General features: G+C 47.6%; 1 protein-coding gene across 1 annotated transcript in view; it reads right to left on the reverse strand.

Annotated features, from left to right (window-relative positions):
• Positions 1–12304, reverse strand: part of LOC119101937 (protein furry-like) — a gene marked incomplete at both ends in the record, with an annotated part of 29404 nt that extends 17100 nt beyond the window's left edge. The window contains 2 exons of the mRNA XM_037225332.1: positions 2447–2580; positions 12173–12304. Of these exons, the coding sequence (XP_037081227.1) occupies positions 2447–2580; positions 12173–12304 (266 nt within the window). The remainder of the gene's footprint in view (positions 1–2446; positions 2581–12172) is intronic.
• Positions 12305–12376: the final 72 nt, after the last annotated feature.

Consider the following 12376-nt stretch of genomic DNA (forward strand, 5'->3'; position numbering starts at 1 on the left):
AATATCAGGCCTGGATGTGGTACATGTTTCTGCACCTTTTTTAGCGCCTTAGAATATTGGGGTAGTATGAATGCCTTAAATCATCTATTTAGCAACTACATAAGATAAATACAATCCATAAGCACCGAGCTTTGCTAAGAAGAAAAATAACGTTAACATTTTACCGGCATGAAAAGCGCTTTGGTGTGCAGCAATTGTTCAGTTTAATGGAACTAGCAGACGCAAACATAGGCGCAATTTTTGTCGCCAATGGACCACGATGAAGAGCACGACGGGCTTATTTTTCACGGACAAAGATACATAAAACAATTTTCTGATTTAAAACATTCTTTTGAGATAGTTCGTCGTTCGGTCGGCCCTGAAACCAGACAAAATTAATATGGCTTGAACATAGCTAGAAGCCCGAAAACTCAATAAGTAGTTGGGGAGGGGGGGGGGGCATGGTACGTTGAGCATGACGACCTTTGAAATGTATTGACATTGTATATAAAGCATATTCCAATAGGTAACTACCCAACACAAGCACACGAACGCTGTGACAAAATAACACCCATTCGTCCTTTTAGACGTGCTATCCATAGTAAACTGGCACAATCCAGGTTTTACCCGACAACGGCTGTTTTGTTAGTGGTTTTGTGAGATTCCACAGCCCTCAAGCATTGCTTTACTTACTTTATATTGACATCAGTTGCGAAGGTCTAAAAACATTCAATCTTATACCAAAAGCTGGCCATTCTTACACCGCTCGCCTCCAAGCATTACTCATTTCCAAGGTTACTCATCACTTAGTTCATGTATTCGCACGCTTCAGTCAAACGCTACACCGTTTTATGGTTTCACACGTTGACTTCGCGTTATGAGACCCGGCTCCGTCTCATACAATAACTCGAAGAAATATTTGCCCGATTTCGATAACTCATCAATGCTCTGACTGGTTGTATATAAAGCGTATTTCAACAGGTAACTTCTCAAAACAAGTAGTCAACAGGTAACTACTCACTCCGAAACTGCTAAAGCATGATAATTTTTTGAAGTTATCACACATATGTTACTGACCAAGAAAAGGTTGACAAGATCGGATCAAAGCGGGATGATCAACCTACAACAAAAATGCTGCAAAAAAGCACATATGAAAACATATGTAGGCACCGTGTCAATGACGCATGCGGTCTTTTCTGTTAAAATGTAACGTGCTGGTGAGAAAGTGACATTATTAGGGAAAAAAACAACACAAGAGTAAAACGGACAGATAAAGAGCTTAGGGCATACAGCCAATGTCGGAGCTGCAGGTAAACTCAGATCAATGTTCCGCGATAACTGGGCCAAACACAACACGTGGATGCCGGGTGTAGCATTTTCACGTATCTGCAGGGTTAGCAACCCTCCCAATAGTAAGCGCCCGTAACGTGGGCCCGCCAGCGGTATGTGGAATGTAGAACGCACTGACTTAAGCTAGACCTGAGGACCCGAACAATTGTTTTGGAAGAGTTCCACCTATGGTGCGGAGCTTAACATTCGGCTCTAGAAAGGATAAATCAGAACCATTATTCTGCAGAAGTGCATGTTGCCAAAACTCAGGCCAAAAATTCGGATCGCGGACCTGATGTCATCTAAGATATCCTTAAGCGTGCGAAAGCAACATCATTGACCTGTGGAGGTTTCAAAATGTTCTTGTCATGCCAGGGGGTGACACTATTGGGTTGATGAATCGAAAAGGACGTGATTAACGGGCCTCAAACCCATTGATAGCACAAGCCATATTCGTAGAAGTGGGCATTCTACATGCCCTGGCACAAAACCGTCTGGATGAGTGATCTGACCTAATCTGCACCTAAAATTTCAGTGGTCTTGAACTGAATGCAGCATACTGTAACGAGAACTTCATGGCGCCGTCGGCGACGCCGGGCTGCGACGTGAAACGTCTCTTCAGAGATGGCAACTCAAAGGTATTTAGTGGGCACATCCACTCTGAGAGTATACGGGAAAACCTTTTCGAGACATCAAGGAGTCTTTTCTTTCACGCTTGATGATTCTTTTAACGGGATTTCGTCAAAAAATAGCCTGTTTCATCACGCTGCAAAAGGTAAATTGGTCAAGCTTTTCTTCGGCAAAGTTAGCTGTTCCGAACCTTCTTCAGGTCTGTTGCATGATGCAGCCTCAGCGTTCCCACAGCATACGCCTTAATTCTGTATGATTGCCTTCAATCCATATATACATGTTTATCATAACTCACTATATTCTACGGCATAATGGTTAAGCTATTGTGACGTGTAAAGTGAAGCTTGCGGTGCCAGTATGTAACGGGCCATCAGCCCCGATAGGAGAAGCCATTACCACTGGGGTACGTCCCTGCTAGTCAAGTCTGTAGCCATTTTCAGCGCCGGCAGTGAGCCGCGTTTTGCAGGCAGCGGGCGTTTGGCCTGCCAGACAGGCGCCGCCCACTCACCTGAAACTTGGCCAGCGGACTCATTTGCTGTATGTTGGGGTCGACCAGCTCCATGTTGTACAGCCAGGGCAGCAGGTACTGTAGCAGCAGCTGCCGGATCATTGGACGCGCCGTGCTCAGCCGATACGTCACCTCTGAGGAGAGGCAGTGGACCGTGAGCTCCACGTTGTGCATGGACTAGCCGAAAAGGACTCCGCGAGTCCACAGCCTCAACAACGTGGACGCCTCACAGCATGCGATATTGTGAGCTGGGTGAGTGCTGGGTGGGCACTGGTACACCAGTACTGACTGGGTGGGCTCTCACAGAGCGTTGCACATCGATTCCACCGCATCAGCACACACAAACCTATGACACATGCCAGTGTGCACGTCATGACGATTTAGTGAACAGAACATCAAGGGTGACACCTGTGAAGCACAGCACTTGAAACATTTTCTCGGTCACTCTTGTCGAGCCAAACCGACGAACACATACAAACTGGCACCAAGTGCAGTTTCAGCGAGTTTTTTTTGTACGTTAGCCTGAGCAGCCCGAGGCGTATGTCAGAGACGTCGAAGACAACGAAGGTACGTGAAAGAAAATTCCTGGGAGATTTTACTACTGCCGACCGGCACAATGCATCGTGTTCTGGATGAACACGAAGCAAAAGCAATGAACGCGAGGCTTTCCTCCGGACAAAATATGCCATCGCATCATCCTATCTCTCTCGCATATAACCCTAATCGCCACAGCCACCGCCGCTGGGACCAGCAGCCACCTCTGAGCGCAAAACACCTCTGATCGCAAAACGCCTATGACCGCGCCCAAAGTCTCTGTATGGTGCGCGTTCGGCGGTCCTACGATCGGGTTCTGCTTCCAGGACCGTCCGGGTAAGGCCAAAACGATCACTACGCACAACCACGCGCTAACTTCAATAGGTTCTGTGAGAAGTTCTAGCGACAGTGTGTTGATAATGCCCACATGCAGGCTGTAGCAGGATGGTGCGCCTCCCTACGCGTCTCGCGCGAAAATTGACTTCCTTATTGGCATGCTTTTTAAATGGAAATAATCATTTATACGTTATTGTTTAATTACGTCGCCCTATCTTCCACAACATTTATTGAGAGCCAATTGACGACCGTTACAACGGAAAATCGTGCTCACAAACTCCAGATATGAACAATTCCACAATTAAATCTGTATTGGCGTTGATCACCGCATGGCTAATGGAATGAGGATTTTAACGACGTTATTATGGCATCATGGAAGCCTGGATGAACTTGACACAGTTTTTTCCCAAAAAGTCTGTACATCTTCGCGGGCGTGCAGCTCAGGAACTCAGGAGGGAGGGGGGGGGGGGGCTTAGGTCTTGAAAAGGGCAGGGCTGTGAACTGCGCCGTGTAATCTACAAGATGGCTATCTCAGTTCAACCCTCTACAAATGTGGAACACTTCCTTTAAGGATGGGGGAAGCGATATATCACCAGGTTTCGGCACTGGAACCCCGTGTGACTGGACTTGTGAGGCCCGAAAACAAAAGTCCGACAAACAGGTTGACATGAGAACGTGTGCAAGTGACTGTAAGTACAACTGATGGGCCGCAGTTCAATTTTTTAGCGTTGAAACGAGGCCGGAGGTGATTGATGGAGGCAGCGACAGGGCACTCGCGCTCCGCATGGATGGTCAATGGCCATGGTGGCCGAGGCCGGTAGCACGCGCTTCGGTGCGGCGGCTCGTTCATTTACTTACGTCCGGGCTATCTTGATTTAGCCGTTGGAGGCGGCCGCAAGGATCAGAGCTGTCACTTTTTTAAGCTGGCATGCCCACGCCAGCTTGACATCCAACTTCAAAAGCCCGCATCCGCCCCGCAAGGTAGGTGTCCCCCAAAAAGCCTGCACGAACCGCAAACTTATTTTACATTCTAGGTAAACTAGGTAAAAAAACACACCCAACTCTATATCAGTATTAGCGCTAAAGCAAGAAGCTTTCAGAAACCACAGAACATCTTGGTCTCTTCCTTTATGCCTTTTTGATGGCCAACATCAAAACCGCCGATTTTAATTTTAGGTCACATACTTAGCCTAATTATAATATGAGGGCCACAACGAGAATATCTTAATCCACAAACATTTATTCATACAGCCTGCTATTTATGGACTGACATGGAGTAAGACAGTTGGCCCTTATTCATGTCAAGATCTGAAACTATGACTCATTTTGAAGACACTGCTGGATATTTAGTGACGAACCAACGCATACAATGCCCTTTGTCCCATATTTTTTTCTTTGTCCAAGAGAAAACCTTCTTGGTCCTTCAGAAGGCTGCTCATGATAGATAAGAAATTAAACAAATCAAAACGGTACGAGAATGCACATACCAAGACTGACTTTACATTTACGCGGGTTCGGATGATGACTTCAGTCCTAAATAAGTATGCATAAAGGCATTCCTTATGTAACACAACTTGGTCGTCCCGAACCCAAAGATAGTAGGTGCTTCAAACAAGCAAAGTGGTCAAACAAAGTGGTCAACTTCACAAAGAAACGCTGGTATGCATACTGAGAAATGGAAAGCCTCACGCATAACTATATTCCTTAGGATGAACATCCAAACATTGCGCGTGTCATCATGCATCACAACACCATTTTCGGTTCCATACACAGAAGGTATCCTGAAGGTATCCACCAGATGTGCCTGCAAGCCATTGAGTGTTTGCATGTGGCGTGTGTACTCTGTGAGCTGTGATTTATTTGGCAAATGGTGTCAAATTCCGGGAGTGTAGTTTGCAGCCTACTTATAAGTTTCGGGAGGGCTGAGCAAGGGCAAATGGCTAAACGCATTAAGTTGTTGGAGGCTGGAGCTAGAGCACACTGACGGAGAAAAAGCTACACCCCTGGCAGAATCGGCCCGTAACGTGGGATTATTGCAAAATGGCTCTTGCTGTTGTGTTAAGATTGCATCGCCCCGGAATGTGTAGTGAAGTGCCTGACCTAACATTTGACAGCTTGTAAGCCATGCAAGTCTACTCTTAAAGCTACAGCATGCCATCAATTATACGTTCATGAAATGACACGCACGGCATAGTTGGACAACTTTATAATGAATGTAACTGCCGTACATCTGTAACTTCCATAGGGCTCCGTAGCGTTGGAAGCGACGTCTCCGTCTTGGACGGGGCAACGCCGAAGGCGCGTGCGTAGCGGTGGGAAGCTGCGAGCGGTGGGCGTGGTCGAAGGAGTTGTGAGCCGCCCCATCACGGATGAGACGCGAGGGGGCGTCGTCAAAACAGAGAGCCGTCGCCCTGGAGGTCAGGCGAGGGAACAAGCCGCCGCTCAGCTGTGGCGCACCTCAGGCCGGCCCGTCAGCCGCGTCAGCGCCAGGCTCATAACAAACTGACCTGATGTGTTTTAAATAAGGCATAAACAGGGCCTCATTGGATGATTGAAGTACATAAAAAGATTTAGTTAGTTCAATGGGGACTAACGCAGCCGTGACAATTAGGCCCTAGAAAGTGGTCCTACCGGGCCAAGAAGAGCTGGGTAACGTGGGCGTCAGCGGATGTGTATACTTGGAATGAATGTGGTGGGGCGCCGAATGCATGAAGTCTGTGTAGGACGGGGAGGGGGAGGGGGCGTGGAGGGGCTGACAGGGTTGATACCCAGTGGACCCTTCCCAATGTAATTCCCTGGTTGCGTGGAATCCTCGCCAATTTGGGCGAATCAGGGCGGTTAATTTATCTCGATGCGCCTGGTGCCGTTTTTGCCCGGCCAAAATAAAATAATCAGCCAAACGGTGGAGGTGGGATACCGTGGTCAAGGGCACACAACCATACACGGTGAGACAGTCGTCCATGGTGCCTTACCGAACATACCCTCCCGCCAATATGCCGGCTATCCACTTCACCCTAGGATTGTGGCTTACAGGTGTGTGTTGATGTCGGCTGTACCGAAGTTTACACGTTCTCAGTCGTGCGCTAACATCATTCGGTTCGCATGCTGACGGGTTCAAGGGTGCGTCTACTGCCAACGTTGTGGTGTAACCCGATCCCGACTAATCACAAGCACCTGACATATTACCATTTATGAGTTTTATCTTAGGTCGTAACACTATGAAATGAAACGCTGGATCAGCGATAATGCGCAGAGGAGGTGCCTTCAGCTGGTACTCAGCGCTTGCTGAGCTTGCCTTCGAGCCAAAACTTTGCCACGTCATTTCAGCCTGAAGAGAAAACTCTTGATACAGTGTAATGGGACCGGGTCCACGCAGCAAGGACGGGTAGTGATGGTTGGCGTGTTGATAACGTGCATTTTGATCACATTTTTGGCCAGACTGCGATTGTTTAATGCAACCATAAAGGAGCCCCAAGCGGAGGCCATCAATTGCAACATTGTTATGCTCTCATCCGGGTACACATGGCCGGGGGCATGCTCACCGTGTGTCAACAAAGCAAAGGAAAAACAAAAAGACAAGATGAAAAGGCAAATACAACCCTACGTATTTCTGAAAACTGCATGATTCGCCGGCGCCAAATACTTGCTTATGAATAACAACATTTAACGGTGTGCATTGGATCACATATTTTGCAATGGGGGAGGGTTTTCCCTTGCAACTCCTTTGTGACACACGTGCGCTTAGTCGTTCGTAATGCGTACGCAAGCGCGCCGCGCCCTGACCCACCAACGTAGAGCGGGTGGTGACTAGCATGCGAAATCTGGTCCCGGCTCCCGGGGGCATCTGGACCCAATCGATGCGTGCCAGGGCTGGCAGCTGCACGCACGAGCCTGTCTCCTCAGACGCTGAGTCGACTATGTCGATAACGGGAGGGGCCAGGACGGCCGAGTTCGGTACGCTTCTGTCCACAGCTACGGCAGCGGTGGCCACGATCCAGATAGTGGGTTTTACTCACCGGACAGATACTGGGGAGGTTGGACAACAGTATCCGGCCGGTGATGACTTTTGGAGCTTTAGGATGTGTCTAATGCAGATGACCATGCAGCGCCCATAGAGTTCACCCGCCGTCATCCACTTATATTCACATCCGTCATTTGAAGTGAAATACGCTTGAATCAATGCCATGCCATGCACGAATGCCATGCAGCTTTTTCAAAGGGCTGGGCACAGGCTAGAATCCTGACATAGGCTATTATCCGGGGGAAGGGCTTCACTAAACTGAGCGGGTCAAGCATCGACAACCCATTGAGGTTGCAAGCAAATAGCACCGTCTGCAGTCAATGACGCCGGTTCAAGTTATCGAACACAATTACTTGGTAATCTTGCAAGTGAGCAGCCAGTGGAATCGACGCCACTAAGACGCCAACATATCATGGATAGTTTCGGAGCGCCCTATTCGCTTCCAAACATGTCAGCATGAAGGAGCTTAAAGCTCCGGGTTACGTTACAACACACGTTACGTCACGTGTGTTGTACGTTACGGGTTACAACACAAATTACCCAGCCGGCTACTCCATGCAGCCTCCTGTTTGACGCATATTTCGTGAGACAGGCGCAATGGGTCACTTCAGCCTCACGCACGCATGTTTCATATTCATCTGCTTCTTTAGATCTACTGGTTGCACTCCGGCAGGTAACACAAAAGTGGCGTTCTTCGAACGGCATAAGAACGGCATGGATTCCACCCCATACGCAGTGTGAGTTATAGCCCAGTTTCCATTCTTACGTCACGTTTGCCAGTCAGATGATGCACGCATGAGAACCGGTTGGAGTTGGTTATACGTTTCAGGTGCCGACTGGGACCTCTTCTACACTAGACCCAGGTATCTGTTAATGAGCCGGGGGGCGACCACAGTAGTTTGGACAGGTTACTCAAACCGAGGGTAGTCGCACGATCATGGGTTTCGACTATGAGCCCTGCAACTTATGTTTTGTTGCGCTCGTTTGCTTCTAGAAGCTAGCTCCTTCAAACCTTTGCTTTGCATTCTTCATTCCTATCGATTTTAAAAACTAAAGGAACTGGCGAAATTCGTACTTACAATATCTTACGAGCGCATCAGGTCATCTATCAATCATCGGGTCATCTGCCAATCGACCCACTACGTCGAATGGACGAAAAGTGAAAGATGAAGCATAAGCAAAGCAAACTGCTTATGCCTCACCTGTACTGCAAACGGCGTACATAAGCAATGCAAACTGCTCCAACAGAGCCGCCTCTTTTGTTTGACCTTGGTATGTGTAAACGGGCCGCAGTTCAACCCCACGGGCAGTCGCACAACCGGAGATATGTCCCCCAATCTGCGCCGATTCGAACAGTCAGCCACCCCATCGCCGACAGTAAGAAGTGAAGCCCTCGAGAAGCGCGCGCAGACCGGCCGGAGACCCTTGCGATGAAGTGGCGGAGCAAGGCGGCACCAAACAAGTGTCGGAGATACTCAGCGGCGCCATCAGGCAACCGGCTGAAAACAGCCTCCGCCAATCAGTTTTTCCCGGTAAACTGGCTGGGATAAGCCAAGAGTAGCAAAAACTGGCAGAGTCCCGGCAGCAGCTCATGCGCAGCAAAGTATGTCGTGAGCCACCGAGAAAGAAGCGTAACAATATAACATAGTTTTCGTATTGAGCATCGTTAATGAAACACACCGTGCCTCTATTGACCAGCGCACAGCAAAAGAGAAAGTAATTGTCTTATGAAAAATGCGCTTTGTCAGAATAGCCGAAAAAATTCCAGCAAAGTAGACTGCTCTCAACATCAATCTAGCAAACAAACATATTAAATATCAGCATGCCAAAAAGCATGTCATAAACATGCCACCATGAAACTACGCTTGATTCATGATTCAGATTATAAGATTCCAGAAAACTAATGATTCAGAAACTAATTGAAACAGATTCCAAGAAAACAATGCATTTCGCCGACGCATCAATTGCATGCAGTACGACCTGAAGCAGAGAAAAAAAATAAATGCCTATCTATGAACCAAAGGAACCCCTCCTGCTTGCACTACTTTCACCATAATGCAACGGATGTGGGTTTAGAACTGGTAAGAAAGAACGACCTAAGTGTAGCTTCTCAATCACAGACGCTTAGAAAATGAAGGATTGCATTTTTAGTTTGTGCCACTAGACTGCTAAGAAGGCATTTCCGTTCCATTGCAGTGTTGCCTACGCCATAGATCAAACGCCGAGTGAGCTTTTATTGAAACTACTTCCTTGTACAGACTCAACAACCTTGTAATGAAAACAGCTCAAATCTAGAAAAAAACAAGTGAAATGGGCCTGCGTTCATCAGTTGCACCCCTCATAATCACTCATGCATGTGACGTGCATGCCAGACATATTCATAGCCGTTATTTCAGAATAAGATTTTGATTCGTTCATTATCCTGACCAGTTCAACGAACTTCGATGCACCAAGAGCAATACACCAGGTATATAGATGGTCGTTAAATTCACCATAAGGCTTTATTTATATTATTACCTTGACAGCTTATTCGCACGAAATGTGTGTGTTGCCACATGTGCTGCGCTGGATTACGAACCAATTGCCTCTGAGAGAAAGTATGGCACAATTAGTGTAGAAGCAGCAGTTACAGATCATACAGCCATGACCACTGGCCACAGAGTACACAGGCCACGGGCTCGGATGCACATTTATGTGCCAACTGGGGCAAGTATGTTCACTTGCGTTTTGATCTTACTGCCTGCATCGGTGTGCAATTCCTGCACTTCCAAAAAATAGGACGCATTTGGGCAGCAGTATCGTAATGCAGTAGATGACCTGAGGAGATTCATGTACTTGTCTGAGCCTCCGTCAGTGCATTGCTAGTTTTGACCGGCAGACAGTAAAAGAAAAACTTTGCAGAAAATAATTTTAGCTGGCAGACCTGCCGACTTTTGTGATGTACCCCTTCGAAAGGTTTTACATGACTTTCTGGTACCGTCGAAAGGTTTAAATGACTTTTAGTGTACCTATCGAAAGATGTTTAAATGACTTAAATCACTTTAAATGACTTTAGAAAGGTTTTAATTAAAAACTTAGAAGGAATGACTTCGGAAAGAAGCGCCAGGATAGCTCCAGGATCCTAACACAAAGTTGAACACAAAACTCGGGGCCGGTCGAGCTATTCCAGTCATGCCGTACCAAACCAATTACAGTCGGACCGTTCAAGTGGGTGTCGGCGGAGTTGTGCAAAGTTTATTTTGCCGACTACATCAACTTCCAAGCAATCAGCGGCAATCGGGTGCAGGTGGCAGGCGCATAGATGAGTTCAAGCGGGAGGCGTGCGTGCCAGCCGGCTTTGGCCGGCAGCGACATACGTGCATGTGCGTGGCACACGTGCTGCGGCATGCCAGGCGTGCCGAACATCGGTAAAGAGGGCCACAACAAAGACTGATGCAATATAATAAACCTGCGAGCCTGCGAGCTTTACATGAGATTGCTGCTCGTTTTTATGGACAGGCGATCTCACGTTTAGCAAAACGATTATGTTCCGCCTTTCCAGGAACGAGAAGAAACTTATCATCCGAAAAGTAGCTTATCACTTGCATTATACTCTAGAAAATTGAGCTACAGTCACTTCACGTCTGCAGCCATAACGTCACGGACTTAGCTGCCATAATCGATCGTGCAGCGTTTACGTTCTCGCCTCGAGGGGGCGCTCATGTTACGACCAAAAATTCTCAAAATTACAATACCTTAACGAACAGCCTTGTTACAATCCGAAATACATCAAATACAGCAAAATATTGCCAAAACAAGATGTGTTTAACTAAAAAAATACGCTGTTGCTAATTTCTTTTAAGGTACTGGGTCTACCAAAAAATTGGTTTTTGACATGTTAAAAGTTGAACTCACAATCCTGATTCACTTGCCGTCGTTTCTTCCTAGCCAGAACCAGTCTTAGCCTTACCATGAGCTCGAGCGGGCCAAAAAGAAGGCGAGCACGTTAGTGATACTTTCACTGTAGCAGCGTTTCACTATCTGGTGTCATGACCCAACACCAGTGCCAATTCGGCCGCATGTACGGTGCTCGGGACTTCATTGAAATATAACGCTGCTTTTCGGAATCGATTTCACTCTTTCTTGAGAAAATGAAATCATCAAACTTCGTTGCAATCAAAACAAGCAAACACTTAAGAGGCAACAAAATGTCATAAAAATGGTATCAAATTGACTTCAGAATTTGCGGAACCATCATGTCCTTAGCATGAACGGCTTTCTACACGTTTTATCAGCAAACGTTTTTGAATAACGAACTCATCAGATACTTGACCAATATTTCAATCCGATAGCCCAAATTTGGTTAGCGAGTTGGTTGGCACGTGCTCAGTTCAAATTTTGTAGCAACCAATGGCATTTCAAAGAAAGGGCACCCTGCATGAAAGGGCGAATCAGACAGCCAACGTGCCTCTCGCATGAGAAGACGAAGGGTACACTTGAGAACGTAGCCATGGGGACCTACGTGGACCCAACTGGCAACACAGGTTTGCGTAACTTAGCAAACTCACCCTGGCGTACGAAATGGTGAGTGCTGTGGCTCACCTCATAACACGTACGAAAGTGTTAGTTCCGCGGGGACACCATGCAGGACGGGCACGGTGAACTGTATGAACTCACCTGAGAACATGGACATGTTCAGCTGTATGAACTCACCTGAGAACATGGGCATGGTCAGCCGTGTCAATTCACCTGAGACATGAGCATGGCGAGCTGTACGAGCTCACCTGAGAACACTGCCGTGGTGATCTGTACGAACTCACCTGAAAACACTGGCATGGTGAGCTATATGAACTCACCTGAGAACATTGGCATGGTGAGCTCCGGGTGCAGCTGCGCCAGCTGTCTGGAGAGGAACATCTGCGAGCGCGAGTACGTGGCCGCCAACTGGGCGTCCAAGGTGCCTTGTTCGCGGCGTTGCTTCTCCGCATCTGCAGCGACACAATACCAACGATACCAACGGCCCTGGGTGTGGTGCGGCCTGCACCCAACCGCACAAACAG

Source organism: Pollicipes pollicipes, unplaced genomic scaffold, assembly GCF_011947565.3.
Source record: "Pollicipes pollicipes isolate AB1234 unplaced genomic scaffold, Ppol_2.1 Scaffold_5044;HRSCAF=5957_pilon_pilon_pilon, whole genome shotgun sequence".
Lineage (NCBI taxonomy): Eukaryota > Metazoa > Arthropoda > Thecostraca > Pollicipedomorpha > Pollicipedidae > Pollicipes > Pollicipes pollicipes.